Source organism: Vulpes vulpes, chromosome 13 (assembly GCF_048418805.1).
Source record: "Vulpes vulpes isolate BD-2025 chromosome 13, VulVul3, whole genome shotgun sequence".
Classification (NCBI taxonomy): domain Eukaryota; kingdom Metazoa; phylum Chordata; class Mammalia; order Carnivora; family Canidae; genus Vulpes; species Vulpes vulpes.
The window spans coordinates 116,060,547-116,073,102 of NC_132792.1; the positions used below are offsets into that span (position 1 = coordinate 116,060,547).

The 12,556-nt window shown below is 41.6% G+C and overlaps 1 protein-coding gene and 1 pseudogene across 12 annotated transcripts in view; one reads left to right on the top strand and one right to left on the bottom strand.

The window, feature by feature from the left end:
• Positions 1-10,809, bottom strand: part of HDHD2 (haloacid dehalogenase like hydrolase domain containing 2) — a 37,383-nt gene extending 26,574 nt beyond the window's left edge. For 3 of the 12 annotated variants that reach the window (XM_025997070.2, XM_025997069.2, XM_025997066.2), the window contains exons 1-2: positions 10,644-10,809; positions 2,647-2,757 (exon numbers count right to left, since the gene is read on the bottom strand). In XM_025997070.2, the coding sequence (XP_025852855.1) occupies positions 2,647-2,747 (101 nt within the window). In that variant the 5' untranslated portion in view covers positions 2,748-2,757; positions 10,644-10,809. Of the gene's footprint in view, positions 1-2,609; positions 2,758-9,757; positions 10,451-10,643 lie in introns of those variants that run through there. The other 9 variants (XM_072732322.1, XM_025997067.2, XM_072732323.1 and 6 more) reach the window with 7 other exon arrangements.
• Positions 867-2,039, top strand: LOC112918762 (GTP-binding nuclear protein Ran-like; annotated as a pseudogene).
• Positions 10,810-12,556: the final 1,747 nt, after the last annotated feature.

Here is a 12,556-nt window from a genome sequence, read left to right on the forward strand (position 1 = left end):
AAAAGATTTTTCTTTCAATCGAATAGAAAGCTCATCATTAAAGCAGTAGAAGCTCTACTCCAATAGAAGAAGAGACTGATCAACAGGCATCCTTTTCTCTAGAAAGCCAACTCTAGATAATCTTTTTTTTTTTAATTTTTTTTTTATTTATTTATGATAGTCACAGAGAGAGAGAGAGGCAGAGGGAGAAGCAGGCTCCATGCACCGGGAGCCCGACATGGGATTCGATCCTGGGTCTCTAGGATCGCGCCCTGGGCCAAAGGCAGGCGCTAAACCGCTGCGCCACCCAGGTATCCCTAGAAAGCCAACTCTAGAAAGAGAACTGTGTCAAGACAAAGTCCAACTCTGCAACAAGTTTTCTTTTGGCTTTAAATATGTTGTCCACTTATAATGAATATTGTAACTCTAACTAAACTGATAGATTCCAACAGAGGCCTACCAGATACATAAGCCTCTCTCTGTTTATTGATTCCCCAAATGGGAAATAAGCTTCTTGAGAGTACAAAGTCTGTTTCCATCTTTTGCTCTAACACCTGGCTGTGACACTAATCACTGCATTTTCTGAAAAACAGCATACTATGAATATCTTAAGGTTGGAAAATGATACACACCACATGCTAAGTACTGCTGATTTTTGAAAACTTCCCTAAAGTATTTTAGGATGAAGGTACTTAATAACATTATTAGTTCTGACTGATGAGTAATTTTTTCAGAATTCGGAAGCACTCACATCAGTTCACTTAAGTAAATTTTTACCATATCCCCAATTTATATGTAGACTTGCATTAAGTGTTGTGGTTGATCTGTCAAAAATATAAGAGCTCAGTGAGATGGGCCAGAGATGTTCCTTGGAAGCACCAACATGATTGGCTGCCCAAGGAGGACCCCAAGTCCAGTTCAAACTTGTGCTGGTTGGTTGGGGATGGTGATAACTGGAAAAACTACATTCATGAAACATCATCTGACTGGTGAATTTTGAGAAGTAGCAGCCACCTTGGGTGTTGAGGTCCATACCAACAGAGGGCTTATTAAGTTCAATGTAGGGGAAATGGCTGGTCAGGAGAAATTTGGTGGGCTTAGGGATGGCTATTCCATCCAAGCCCTGTATGTCATTATAACATTTAATGTAATGTCAAGAGTTATTTACAAGAATGAGCCTAACTGACAAAGAGATTTGGTAGGAGTGTGCAAACATCCCCATTGTGCTGTGTGGCAACAAAATGGACATATTTTCTTTTAAAGATTTTATTTATTTATTCATAAGAGACATAGAGAGAGGCAGAGACACAGAGGGAGAAGCAGGCTCCTCACAGGGAGCGACTCCATCCTGGAACTCCAGGATCTCGTCCTGAGCTGAAGGCAGATGCTCAACCACTGAGCCACCCAGGTGTCCCAACAAAGTAGACATTAAGGACAGGACAATTAAGGCAAAATCTATTGTCTTCCACTGAAAGAAGAACCTTTAGTACTATTGACATTTCTGCCAAAAGTAACTACAACTTTGAAAAGCTCTTCACAGGGCTTGCTAGAAAACTAAATGGAGACCCTAACTTGGGAGTTTGCCACCATACCTGCTCTTGCCCCACCAGAGATTATCATGGATCTAGCTTTGGCAGCACAGTATGAACCTGATCTAGAGGCTGCTCAGACAACTGCTCTCCTGGATGAGGACGAGGACGCTCTCTGTGAGAAAGTGCCCTGTGAGAAAGCCTGGGGTCAGAAGTCTAGTTTTATAGGCAACTGTCCTGTGATGTCGGGGGCGGGGGGGGGGGGGGGGGGGATGTGTTTGCCACTTTCTTACATAGCTGAATATGTAACTTTACCTTTGGGGTGCTGAAGGAGACGAATGGGCTTTGGAATGAGTATGGTAGTTTAAAAAGCACCTTCATTTTTTGGACCTGCATATTTAGCTGTTTTGGAACGCAACTGTTTCCCTCCTGAGTTTCAGATATGAGACTGCTATAGTCCCATCACAATATCCAGTGGTGAAATCTCGTGTCACTGTCATTCCCATTCCTTTTCATTTAGAATCAGAATAAAGTTGTGTTTCAAATGGAAAAAAAAAAAAATAAGATAGTCTCTAACCTTCAAAAGCATTACATTTTGTTGATGGAAACCAATATAAAATTTCAAGTCTTTTAACTGAATTTTATTTGAGCAGTTGCACAGCACACTCAATGCTAGATTTTGGGTGAAGGGGTAGAGGGCAGAGCTATGCCTTTGTGCATGTGTGTGTTTCATTTTGTGATTCCAGGGTTCATCTGTGATTTTCCAACACTATTTATTCCATACTTTAGAATCTTAAGTTTTCATTCCAAAATTTACATTACTGACTTAGGCAGAGATATAGAATAAGTAGACTTAGATATCTCTTAGGCAGAGATATAGAATAAGTAGACTTAGATAAAGACACACACACAAAGAACAAAAAGACTAGATCAAAAGGCCAAACCTAATAAAGGTTTAGAAACTGGTGTTTGCAGGAAATTACAGAGCATATATCTTGTGGCTAAACCCAAGGCAGTTCCTGTATATATGGTAAGCTGGTGAAATGCCATCTTAAGGCCATCCATTTAGCTAATGATCTGCCTTGGTAATATGGCACTTACAAACATATTTGTCAGCTGAACCTGGAGAATAGCTTGCCTTTTAAGAGCTTCCTGTGCGCCTGGCACAGCTGCATCTTCAATGTGAAGTGTGCCATTGAGATCCACCAAAACAGCTTTTAACGCACGGCGTGCTGCCATCCTTCATTCCCTAGGAGAGAGCAAATGAAATTAAAAATACAGTTTAGGAAACAATGGACAATTAAAAACGGGTAAGTCTTCAAAAATATCATTCATATCCAGAAAGATACTGCTTAGTGTTAAGCTGCTTCTCTTAGAAAAGAATGTGTTTTTAAAAATCCAAAATCCATAATTTGATTCATGAAACTTTTAGAATGGTTGGTTTTGTTTTTTGTTTTTGTTTTTTTATATCTTGAATTAAAGCTGTAGGAAGGGGAATAGTATTAAAAAAGAGAAGTTACTATTTACTTTCAGATTTCTTAAAATAATTCTTTGGTGGAACAATTCATTTATGTTATTTTATCTTATTTTTTAAAAGATTTTTATTTATTTATTCATGAGAGGTACAAAGAGAGAGGCAGAGATATAGGCAGAGGAAGAAGCAGGCTCCCTACAAGAAGCCTGATGTGAGGTGTTCATACCGGACCCCGGCCTGGGATCACGCCTGGGCCAAAGGCAGATGCTCAGCGCCTGGGGAGTCACCCCGGCGTCCCCATTCATTTATTTTAATATGAACAAATGTACTCTGAAGAATAGATGGATGGAAAACCTTAAACCACTGGCAAAATCTTTTTCATCTTTTGCTATATAAGATGAAAATGTTCAAGGGTACTTGGATGGCTCAGTCGGTTAAGTGTCTGACACTTGTCTTCAGCTCAGGTTATGATCTCCAGATTCTGAGATAAAGCCACAGCAGACTGGGGTGGAGTCTGCTTATGATTCTCTCTCTCCCTCTCCCTCTGCCCCTCTCCCTGCAGGGACATGTGTGCTCTCTTAGTATATATAAATAAATTCTAAAAATCAGAAAAAAAAAAAAGAAAGAAAATGTTCTAATTGCCCATCTCTACTATTATAGCCTGACATGACGTAAGTGGTCAAGGAGTTAGCAGTGTTTACAGGTCACTAAAGAAAAGAAATTTCAAGCTATACAGTCAGTTTAGTCAAGAGATGGTTTCCTTACCTTAACCACATCCAACTTTCCTTTTGCATATTTTCCCCTTTAAAATTTGCTTATTATGAGCTACATTGTATATACAGTGGAGTATAAGGCATATGCATGGTTTAAAAATAACAGAATAAGTAAGAACACCGGGTAAGCTAAAGAGAAGAGGAGGGAACTTCATTTTTAGTTTTTTTAAGCTTATTCATTTTTTCTTCCATTTTTTGTTTTTATAATAAAATATTTCAGACATACAAGTATCAAAGATATTATCCTATAAGTTCCCCGTGTACCTCCCCTGTAATCAACTGCTCTTCCCTCTACCAATTCTCAGCAACCACTGATATTCTTTGTCCCTAGTTCTTTTTCAGAATGTCATATGAATAAAATCACAGAATATGTAGCCTTTTGGGGTGGGCTTCTTTTACTTAGTAAAATGCAATGAAGATCCATCCATGTTTTTGCCAGAATCAATAAAGCTCATTTCTCTTGTTATTGAACAGTATCCCAAAATGTGGACATACCACAGTTTATCCATTCTCCTGTCGAATTTTACCTTGGTATTTCTGGTTTTCAGTGATCATGAATAAAGTAGTTATAAACATTCATGCACAGGCTTTTCTGTTAACAGAAGTTTTCAATTATTTGGGTAAACAGAAGTGTGACTGCTGGATCCTCTGATAAGCCCGAGTTACATCTTTAAAGGAGGACAACTATAGCCAATAAAGATATTTAAAAGAATATGCTACTAGCTCTGAAACCAATTCCAAAAATATCCTGAGCAATGACAGAAACTTGTAGTCTCCTACACAGACTACTTTGAAAAGTAAATACATATTTGTGGATGAATAAACTCTGGTATGCTTCTTTTTAAAAAAATCATTCTTGAAGTTGCGTTTCCAATAATATAGCTGGCTACGTAACCAAATTAGCTCTCCAAATTAAACTTAACAATACTAGAGTAAAATACATACACACACACACACACTTGACCCCTGAAAAACATGTGGGCTAGGGAGGCTGACCCCTGCACAGTTGGAAATCCAAGTATCATTTTTGATTCCACCTGAACTTAACTATTAATAGCCTACTGTTGACTAGAAGCCTTACTGATAACATAAACAGTTGATTAACAAGTATTTTGTACGTCGTATGTATTGCATGTTCTATTTTTACAATAAGCTAGAAAAAAGTATTTAAAAAATCACAAGGAAAATACATTTACAGTATTACACTGTATTTATTGAAAAAAATCCTGTATAAGTGGATGAGCACAGTTTAAACCCATGTTGTTCAAGGTGTATGTATATGTGTGTGTGTATATGTATGTGTATATGTGTGTATGTGTATTATGTATATGTATATGTGTGTGTGTGTGTGTGTATAAAGCTTCAAGGAGCAAGGAAGAAAATAAGAATTTCTTAGATTGAGTCAAAGCAAGAAACAAGGAGATGAGTAGAATACTGTAGCCTGTTCTGGCCCTAAGAGCATTTGCCCACATTAAGTTATGTTTAGCTCCCTCTTGTCCCAATCCCTTTAGGGAACAAAAAATAAACCTCAGAGCCCACCTGAAGAGACAGATCCTCCCAATCTAAAAGCAGAGCCTTCAGTGTAAGGATGAGCCAGAGATAAACCATCACTGACATTCCCACCCTACCCTGTCTCAATCAATTACAAGAAAATAAACTGCTATGAAACTTGGCCCAAAGAGTAAAAGGAAGAAAGTACCACAAAGAATGAGTAACCATAAGCCAGCCCTGGACCCAGTCTGTAGACCAAATTCACATTACTGAAGATAAGTCATTAGAAAACCTTCAGGATTTTAATTACAATGATCTTAACTAGCAGGTGCCTGGCTGAAGTAAGTGCAAACCCTCCTCATTACTTTCAGCCCAAACAGCCACAAAATTCCATAAATAAAATCAAATAAAATTCTAAGCATAATGAGTAAGTAACCTAAAGAAACAAAGATCATAAGGGAGAAGATCCTACAGAAACAACAGTGGATAAAGCAGTCCTGTAAGGGCTCCTGTGATAATGTGATTATCAGACAGATCACTGGATAGGTCTGATAGGCCTACAAGTTTAACAAATAAAAGACAAGGCTGAAAAATCTGTGCAAAAAAAAAAAAAATGAGGAACTATCCATGTGCAGATTCAGAAAGCCCAAAGCATTCCAAGCAAGACAAATAAAAATAAATTCATAACTGTACACTGGAAGCAAGGCAAAGATCCTGCAGGCAGCCAAGGGAAAAGACACATGACTTTCAAAGACCCAATAGACTGGTAGCTGACTTCACACTAGCAACAACGACAAGTCCAAATACATTAAATTAACATTTTTAATGTGCTGAAAGAAAATAACTGTCAACCTAGTAATATATTAAAAGAATTATGACCAAATTGGGGTTATCCTACTTAGGTTGGTTTATTTTTTTATTTTTTTATTTTTTCTTAGGTTGGTTTAAATTAGAAAACCAATCACTGTTGTTTATATTAATAGATGGAAGAAGTAAAATAATGTCTGAGCATGTCAATTCACACAGAAAAAGCATTGATAATATTCAGCATGTGTACATGCTAAATACTCTGAGCACATAAAAATGGAAAGGAACTTCTGTAAGCTGATAAGGACTATCTACAAAAAGGCTGCAGCCAACATTAGTCTTATCAGCAATATACTGGAAATATTTTCTTTGAGATAGGAATAACAAAAGGATGCTACTATCACCACTTCCATTTAACAGTGTAAATAATACCCTAGCTAGTATAGTAGGCAAGAAAAACAAGGTATAAGGATTGGAAAAGAGAAAACTATTGCTATTGATACATGTTATGAATGTATATACAAAAAATTCAAGATTCTAAGACAGCAGGAAAGTATAGCAATTAATATTAAAAATTATTTTCATTTACATGTCACTAAAAATAATTAGAAAACTAATTTAAAAATATTACTTGCAATAGTATCATAAAATATAAAGTTACCAGGGAAAGTCTAATAAAAGATGTCAACATTTTTATGTCAAAATTTAAAAACTTCAAAGAAGGGACCTAGGTGGCTCAGTGGTTGAGCATCTGCTTTTGGTTCAGGTCATGATCCCAAGGTCCTGGGATCAAGTCACAGTGGGCTCCCTGCATGGAGCCTGCTGCTCCCTCTGCCTGTGTCTCTGCCTCTCTGTGTCTCTCATGAATAAATAAATAAAATCTTTAAAAATAAAAAACAAAAAAACTTCAATGAAAGCCACAAAAAAGTCAAATATATAGAGAGGTACCATTTTCATGGATTAAAAGACCTGATATTGTAAAGATGTCAATTTTCCCTATAATGATCTATAGATTGAGTACAATTTGAAACACTATCTCAAAAAGTGTTTTGTAGAACTTGATAAGCTGATTCTAAAAGCTATATATATATCACTGCAAATGGCCAAAGACAGCCAAGATACCTCAGCCAAGACTGAAGAAGAAAAAGAAGGTAGGACCTTGCTTTACCTAATATCTAGATTTGATTAATGAGGTCTTGTAATTAAGATGTTGTGGTATTAGCACATAAAGGCAAACTGATCACTGGAACAGAAGAGAGAATCCAGAAAACAACCCCCTACCCCATGTGTAGAAACCAGACATGACAGAGGTAATTTCAGATCCATGAAGAAACAATGACATGGTCAATAACATTAGAACAATTGAATACCCACAGAAGAAAAAATTAAATTGCACTCCCCTATAACATCACACAAAGTTTTTCCCCCAGATAGATGAAATAACCATCTGTTTATGGTAGCAAAAACTGTAAAGTTTTTAAGTAGGAGAATATCTTCATGACTTGAGAATAGGAATGGCTTTTTAAGACATAAAAAGCACTACCAAAGAGGAAAAGGCCAATGAATTCAATCGCTGGAAAAAAAATTTTCTAAGTACTGAAAAGAGAGAAAGTGTGAAAATATATAGAGTGAAAAACAAATTTCCAACACATGTAAGAAAAGACCAGAATCCAGAAAACATAAACTATAAATATTAAGACAAACAACCCAGTAGAACAATGGGCAACATCTGTACTTAATAAAAAATGTTAACTTGAAGGTAATTAAAGAACAAAATATAAACAAGACTGGATAAACAACAAAAGAATTGTACTGTTTAAAAAAAAATAAACCTGTACAACTAGAGCTAGCAAATGGTCATAATAAATACTGGTAATATTAATCCTTACCGAAGCATCCACATAGGCTTAATGTTACCAAAGCATTTAAAAAACCTGTATTTTTGCTTTCATCAGTTTCACAGAACATAATTTTTTTAAAAAGATTTTACTCATCCATTCATGAGAGACGCAGAAAGAGAGGCAGAGACACAGGCAGTTCAAGCAGTCGCCCCACAGAGAGCCCAATGTAGGACTCGATCCCAGGACCTGGGGATCACGACCTGAGCTAAAGGCAGACGCTCAACCACTGAGTCACCCAGACGCCCACAGAACATAACTTTTAAATTCTAAAATGCTGGAGCATTACATATCTGAGAGTGATTGAGGCCTAGAAGAAAAAAAAACCTGAGGTACCCCACTCCAACCTCAAAATATACTTCCTCGGGTATCTGGGTGGCTCAGTGGTTGGGCATTGGCCTTTGGCTCAAGGTGTGGTCCCAGGGTCCTAGGATCGAGTCCTGTATCGGGCTCCTCGCAGGGAGCCTGCTTCTCCCTTGGCCTGTGTCTCTGCTTCTGTGTCTTTCATGAATAAATAAAATCTAAATACACACACACACACACACACACACGCACACACACACATTTACTCAATTAGCCCCAGTATAGGCCTTGACCACTTCAGCCATGATCTCGTCTGAACTTTTTTAATACTTGTTACTTGAACTACAGGTCAGTATTTGATAAAATTAATTGTAAAATACATGTGTCACCTCCAAAAGACAGGCAAAGGCTTCAGAAGTAGTCCATGTCCCGCCATCTCCCATAGTTTGAACAGGTTACTGGGGATATATCTTAGAAAGTAGGTCATCAACAACTCAGAAAGTCATCAATAACTGATAACGAACGGAACATATTCAACGCAAAGAAGAAAGGTAAATTCTCTCACGCTGAAGGGAAGTCTTCAAGATACATCAGAAGGACATCTCCTCGTGAATACTGTGGTGCATCTCAGTCCAACAAGCCCTTGTTATCCTCAAAGCTGCTCTTTTTCCTACAATCCTTATGAGTGAATGGCCGCCCCAGCAACCCAGATGTAGCCACCAGGCTCTCCCCACTCCTTCCTCCTATTCCGTCAAATGCCAAATCGTGGCAGCTCTACGTCCTTTGAATCCACTCACTTCTCTTCATCGTTACTAAAACTATCTTGGGTTTTGAAATCACCTCTCATCTAGCCTGTTTCAACAATTCCCTAAATGTCTTCTCTGCTTCAAATCTCCTTATTTCCAGCCCCAAATCCATTTCCCGAAGTGAAGTAGTGAAGTCCCAGAACTAAGGGGTTGCAAAGCGCCTGGGTTTGAAGGTCAACTCACTAGCTGGGTGAACATGGGTGATTTTTTTAACCTCAGCTGCAGGTTCTTCAGTGTTTGAGTATAAAGAATTACTCCCATTTCTAATGGTTGGTAGGACAATCAAAGAAAGTAACACATGTATTGTGAACAGTGTTCTGCACACAGAAAGGCTGGGTTATGTACCTGGGGGTGGGGGGAGGGTACATGATGCATGTGGTCAAGGACTACAGAAATCACAGGATATATATGATGCAAAGTCCTAGAGCATCAGAATAACCTGAGGATCTGAGAAAACATTTTATACCAAACCTAGTATATGCTCTGGTTTATCATTCAAGTCTTGTGTGTCTTATAAATATTTAGAACAGGAGGTTTCAACAAACAATTTTCTCCTGGGAGGTTAGGGCTTTGTAAAAATGCCTCCTAGACCTCCGGGGAATACAAATTCTCTTTTCTTCCCTACGTACTTCCAGTAGAAGAGTCTGGAACCACTGTATATGCACTCAGTAAATGACACTATTATTCGGTCACTAACCAGTTAAAAAATCTTCCAGTTGCTCTGCACTGCCGTCAGGAGAGAGTGAGCGATGGACACTGGTGTGCAGAGCCCGGCCTTACCTCTCCAACTCCTCGGTCTCTGCTCCCACAGCAAGGTTTCACGGCACTGCAGGGGCCTACCAGGCCTACCCCTGACCTCCCTCATCGCTGGACTTCTGTCTGGAACCACTTTGGTTCTCGGCCTCCTACCACCCCCGTCCCCTGCACCCTCCCTTTCTCTGGCCAACTCCTGCAGTTCATAGGTCCCAGATCAGCATCCCTTCCCTCTGGCATTGCGGAGTCCAACTCCTCTTCGCCCAGGGCTGGGCCAGGAGCCCCCCCCCCCCGCCCCAGTGTGTTCCTATTATCCCACTTATCACTGGGTCCACACTGTTAAGCTCTCTGAAGAAAGAGGAGCAGCGTTGCCTTTTCCGCAGCACTACTGATCGCTCAGGGCAGGATGCTGAGTTAACCCAGTTCGTGAATCCGTCTCCGTAACCTCTCGGCACTGACAACTGCGATCTCCCCCATCTCCTGGGTGGGAACGGGCCCTAGTGCACCACTCGGGCCCTGGCCTGACTGACCGGAAGGGGTGCCGGCTTGGGAATCCAGTCCAGGGGAAGGTCCACCACACCCAGCCGCCGGGCGCCCCCGAGCCCGCAGCCCCGCCCCCGGCCCGCGGGGAGGGGCCTGGAGCCGCGCGCATGCGTGGTGGCCCAGCAGCAGCGAGGGGCGGGACCGTCGTCACGGAGGGCGCGCGCGGGTTGGTCCGCGGCCCAGGAAGGGGTGGCCTGAGACGCAACGGCTGTGTCCCCGAGCTCTCTCACAAAGAAATGCTGCCTCCGCACGGGCGAGAGGTCGCCCGTCCCGCAGCGGTTCCTCACCCCTGCTCCGCACGCCGTCCTCAGCAGTAGCCCCGCTCCCAGGAAAGTCAGCACAGCCCCGCCGTCCGCAGCGTCCTTCAGGTCAGTCCGAAGCCGCAGGCAGGCGGCCGGAGTCGCCGGAAACTGGGCCGGCCGCCGCACCGGAAGTCCCGCCTCTCCCCGGCCCGGCTCCGCCCCATCCGCCCACGGCTCCCTCGGGCTGCGGGGGCGCGCTCGGGAGTCTAGTCTCGCTCCTTCAGCACCTTGGAGGTGGGAATGTTGCTCCTGACACCTCAAGGGCGTGGCGTGCTTAGCCGCAGATGCAGGAGAAACGAAACCGCTGCCTTTTTGCTCAGCGGCTCTTTCCCCTTCTAGAGCCATTGGTGAATCACGTGTGGAGTACCTTTCCTTGCCGCACCCTCCCCTCACTGCACGGGTCATGCCCATTCTCGAGGGGTAACTCAGAAGTCCTCCCCTTGATACTCTCCTTGAAATACCCGATCTCTGAAGTTATTAACTGCTTTGCTGCTTGACTAGCACCTGGCACTTGTAGCTGTTAACCACCCTCTCAGGCATTGAAGTTCCTCTTTTCCTACGCCAGCTATTGCCAAACCTTAGGCTGCCAACTCGCCAATCCTGCCTCCGGTTGGAGAGCAAACACAGGCCTTGCCTGTCGTCCCTAGAGGATCAGTATCTGGAAGTGCGGGGAACCATCTCCCTCACTGCCTGCTCCCCTCCGGCGCACATGCTGGGAGTCTCTGTGATCCACACGGCCTGCTTTTAATCCAAATAAACTTTGAGTGCAAAGCCGGTTATCCTATGCAATCTCTATGAAAAACGACTAGATGAAACCCTAGCTAGAGCAGTCTGACATAACGGGATACACACTCTGGTTTACACATAGGGAACTCCTTGATTGGGGATTCATGCTGCTAGAACCCATCCAACATCCCCTCTTGTCCGGTGCTGCCGTCTGCCACGGTATGATAGAACTCTTCTCTGCACTGGTGACCCTCTACTTTTCCTCCCCACTGAATCTGGAGGTTGGTTTCAATTTATTCATATTTGTTGTCTCTTTTCTATGTGAGGGCATACTTGGTTGAAGCAATCTGCTCCTAGTTTCCCCTTCAGAACTAAGAGCTGTGACCAGACTAAAACAGCACTGAAGGATTTTAAGCAAGTGGGTAATATTAAGACTTGCAATTTTCCAAATGCTTACTCTGGCTGCAGTATGGAGAATGGATGGAAGAGGGGCCAAATTGTACGCAAGACCAGGTAAGCTACTGCAGGTAAGCTACTGCAGAGCTACAAGAGAGATGCTTAAATTTATGGGGAAACAAAGCAAATTCAAGAGATCTTTAGGGGGTAAAATAGAAATTGTTGACAGATTTTTTTTTAAATTTTTTTTTTAAATTTTTTTTTATTTATTTATGATAGTCACAGAGAGAGAGAGAGAGGCAGAGACACAGGCAGAGGGAGAAGCAGGCTCCATGCACCGGGAGCCCGATGTGGGATTCGATCCCGGGTCTCCAGGATCGCGCCCCGGGCCAAAGGCAGGCGCCAAACCGCTGCGCCACCCAGGGATCCCGAAATTGTTGACAGATTAAATGGCAAGGGAGAGGAAGGCATCAAGAGAATTACTAAATTCCAGGCTTGGCCTATTTGGTAGTATAAATAATGGCGTCATTCACTATAACGTGGAATAAGTGAACAGGACTAATGACTTCCCCTCAAAAGTCTCAAATGATTTTGCTTGCCAAAGGCCAAGATGAGTAAAGAAGGAATAGGATGTCTAAACAGATGGTGACTACACTTATAGAGGTAAGCACCACACAATGTATAGAACTGTCAAGTCACTATGCTATATACCTGGATGTATTAGCATTGTACACCAACACTACTTCAATAATGAAAAGAAATGTTATTGACAAAGA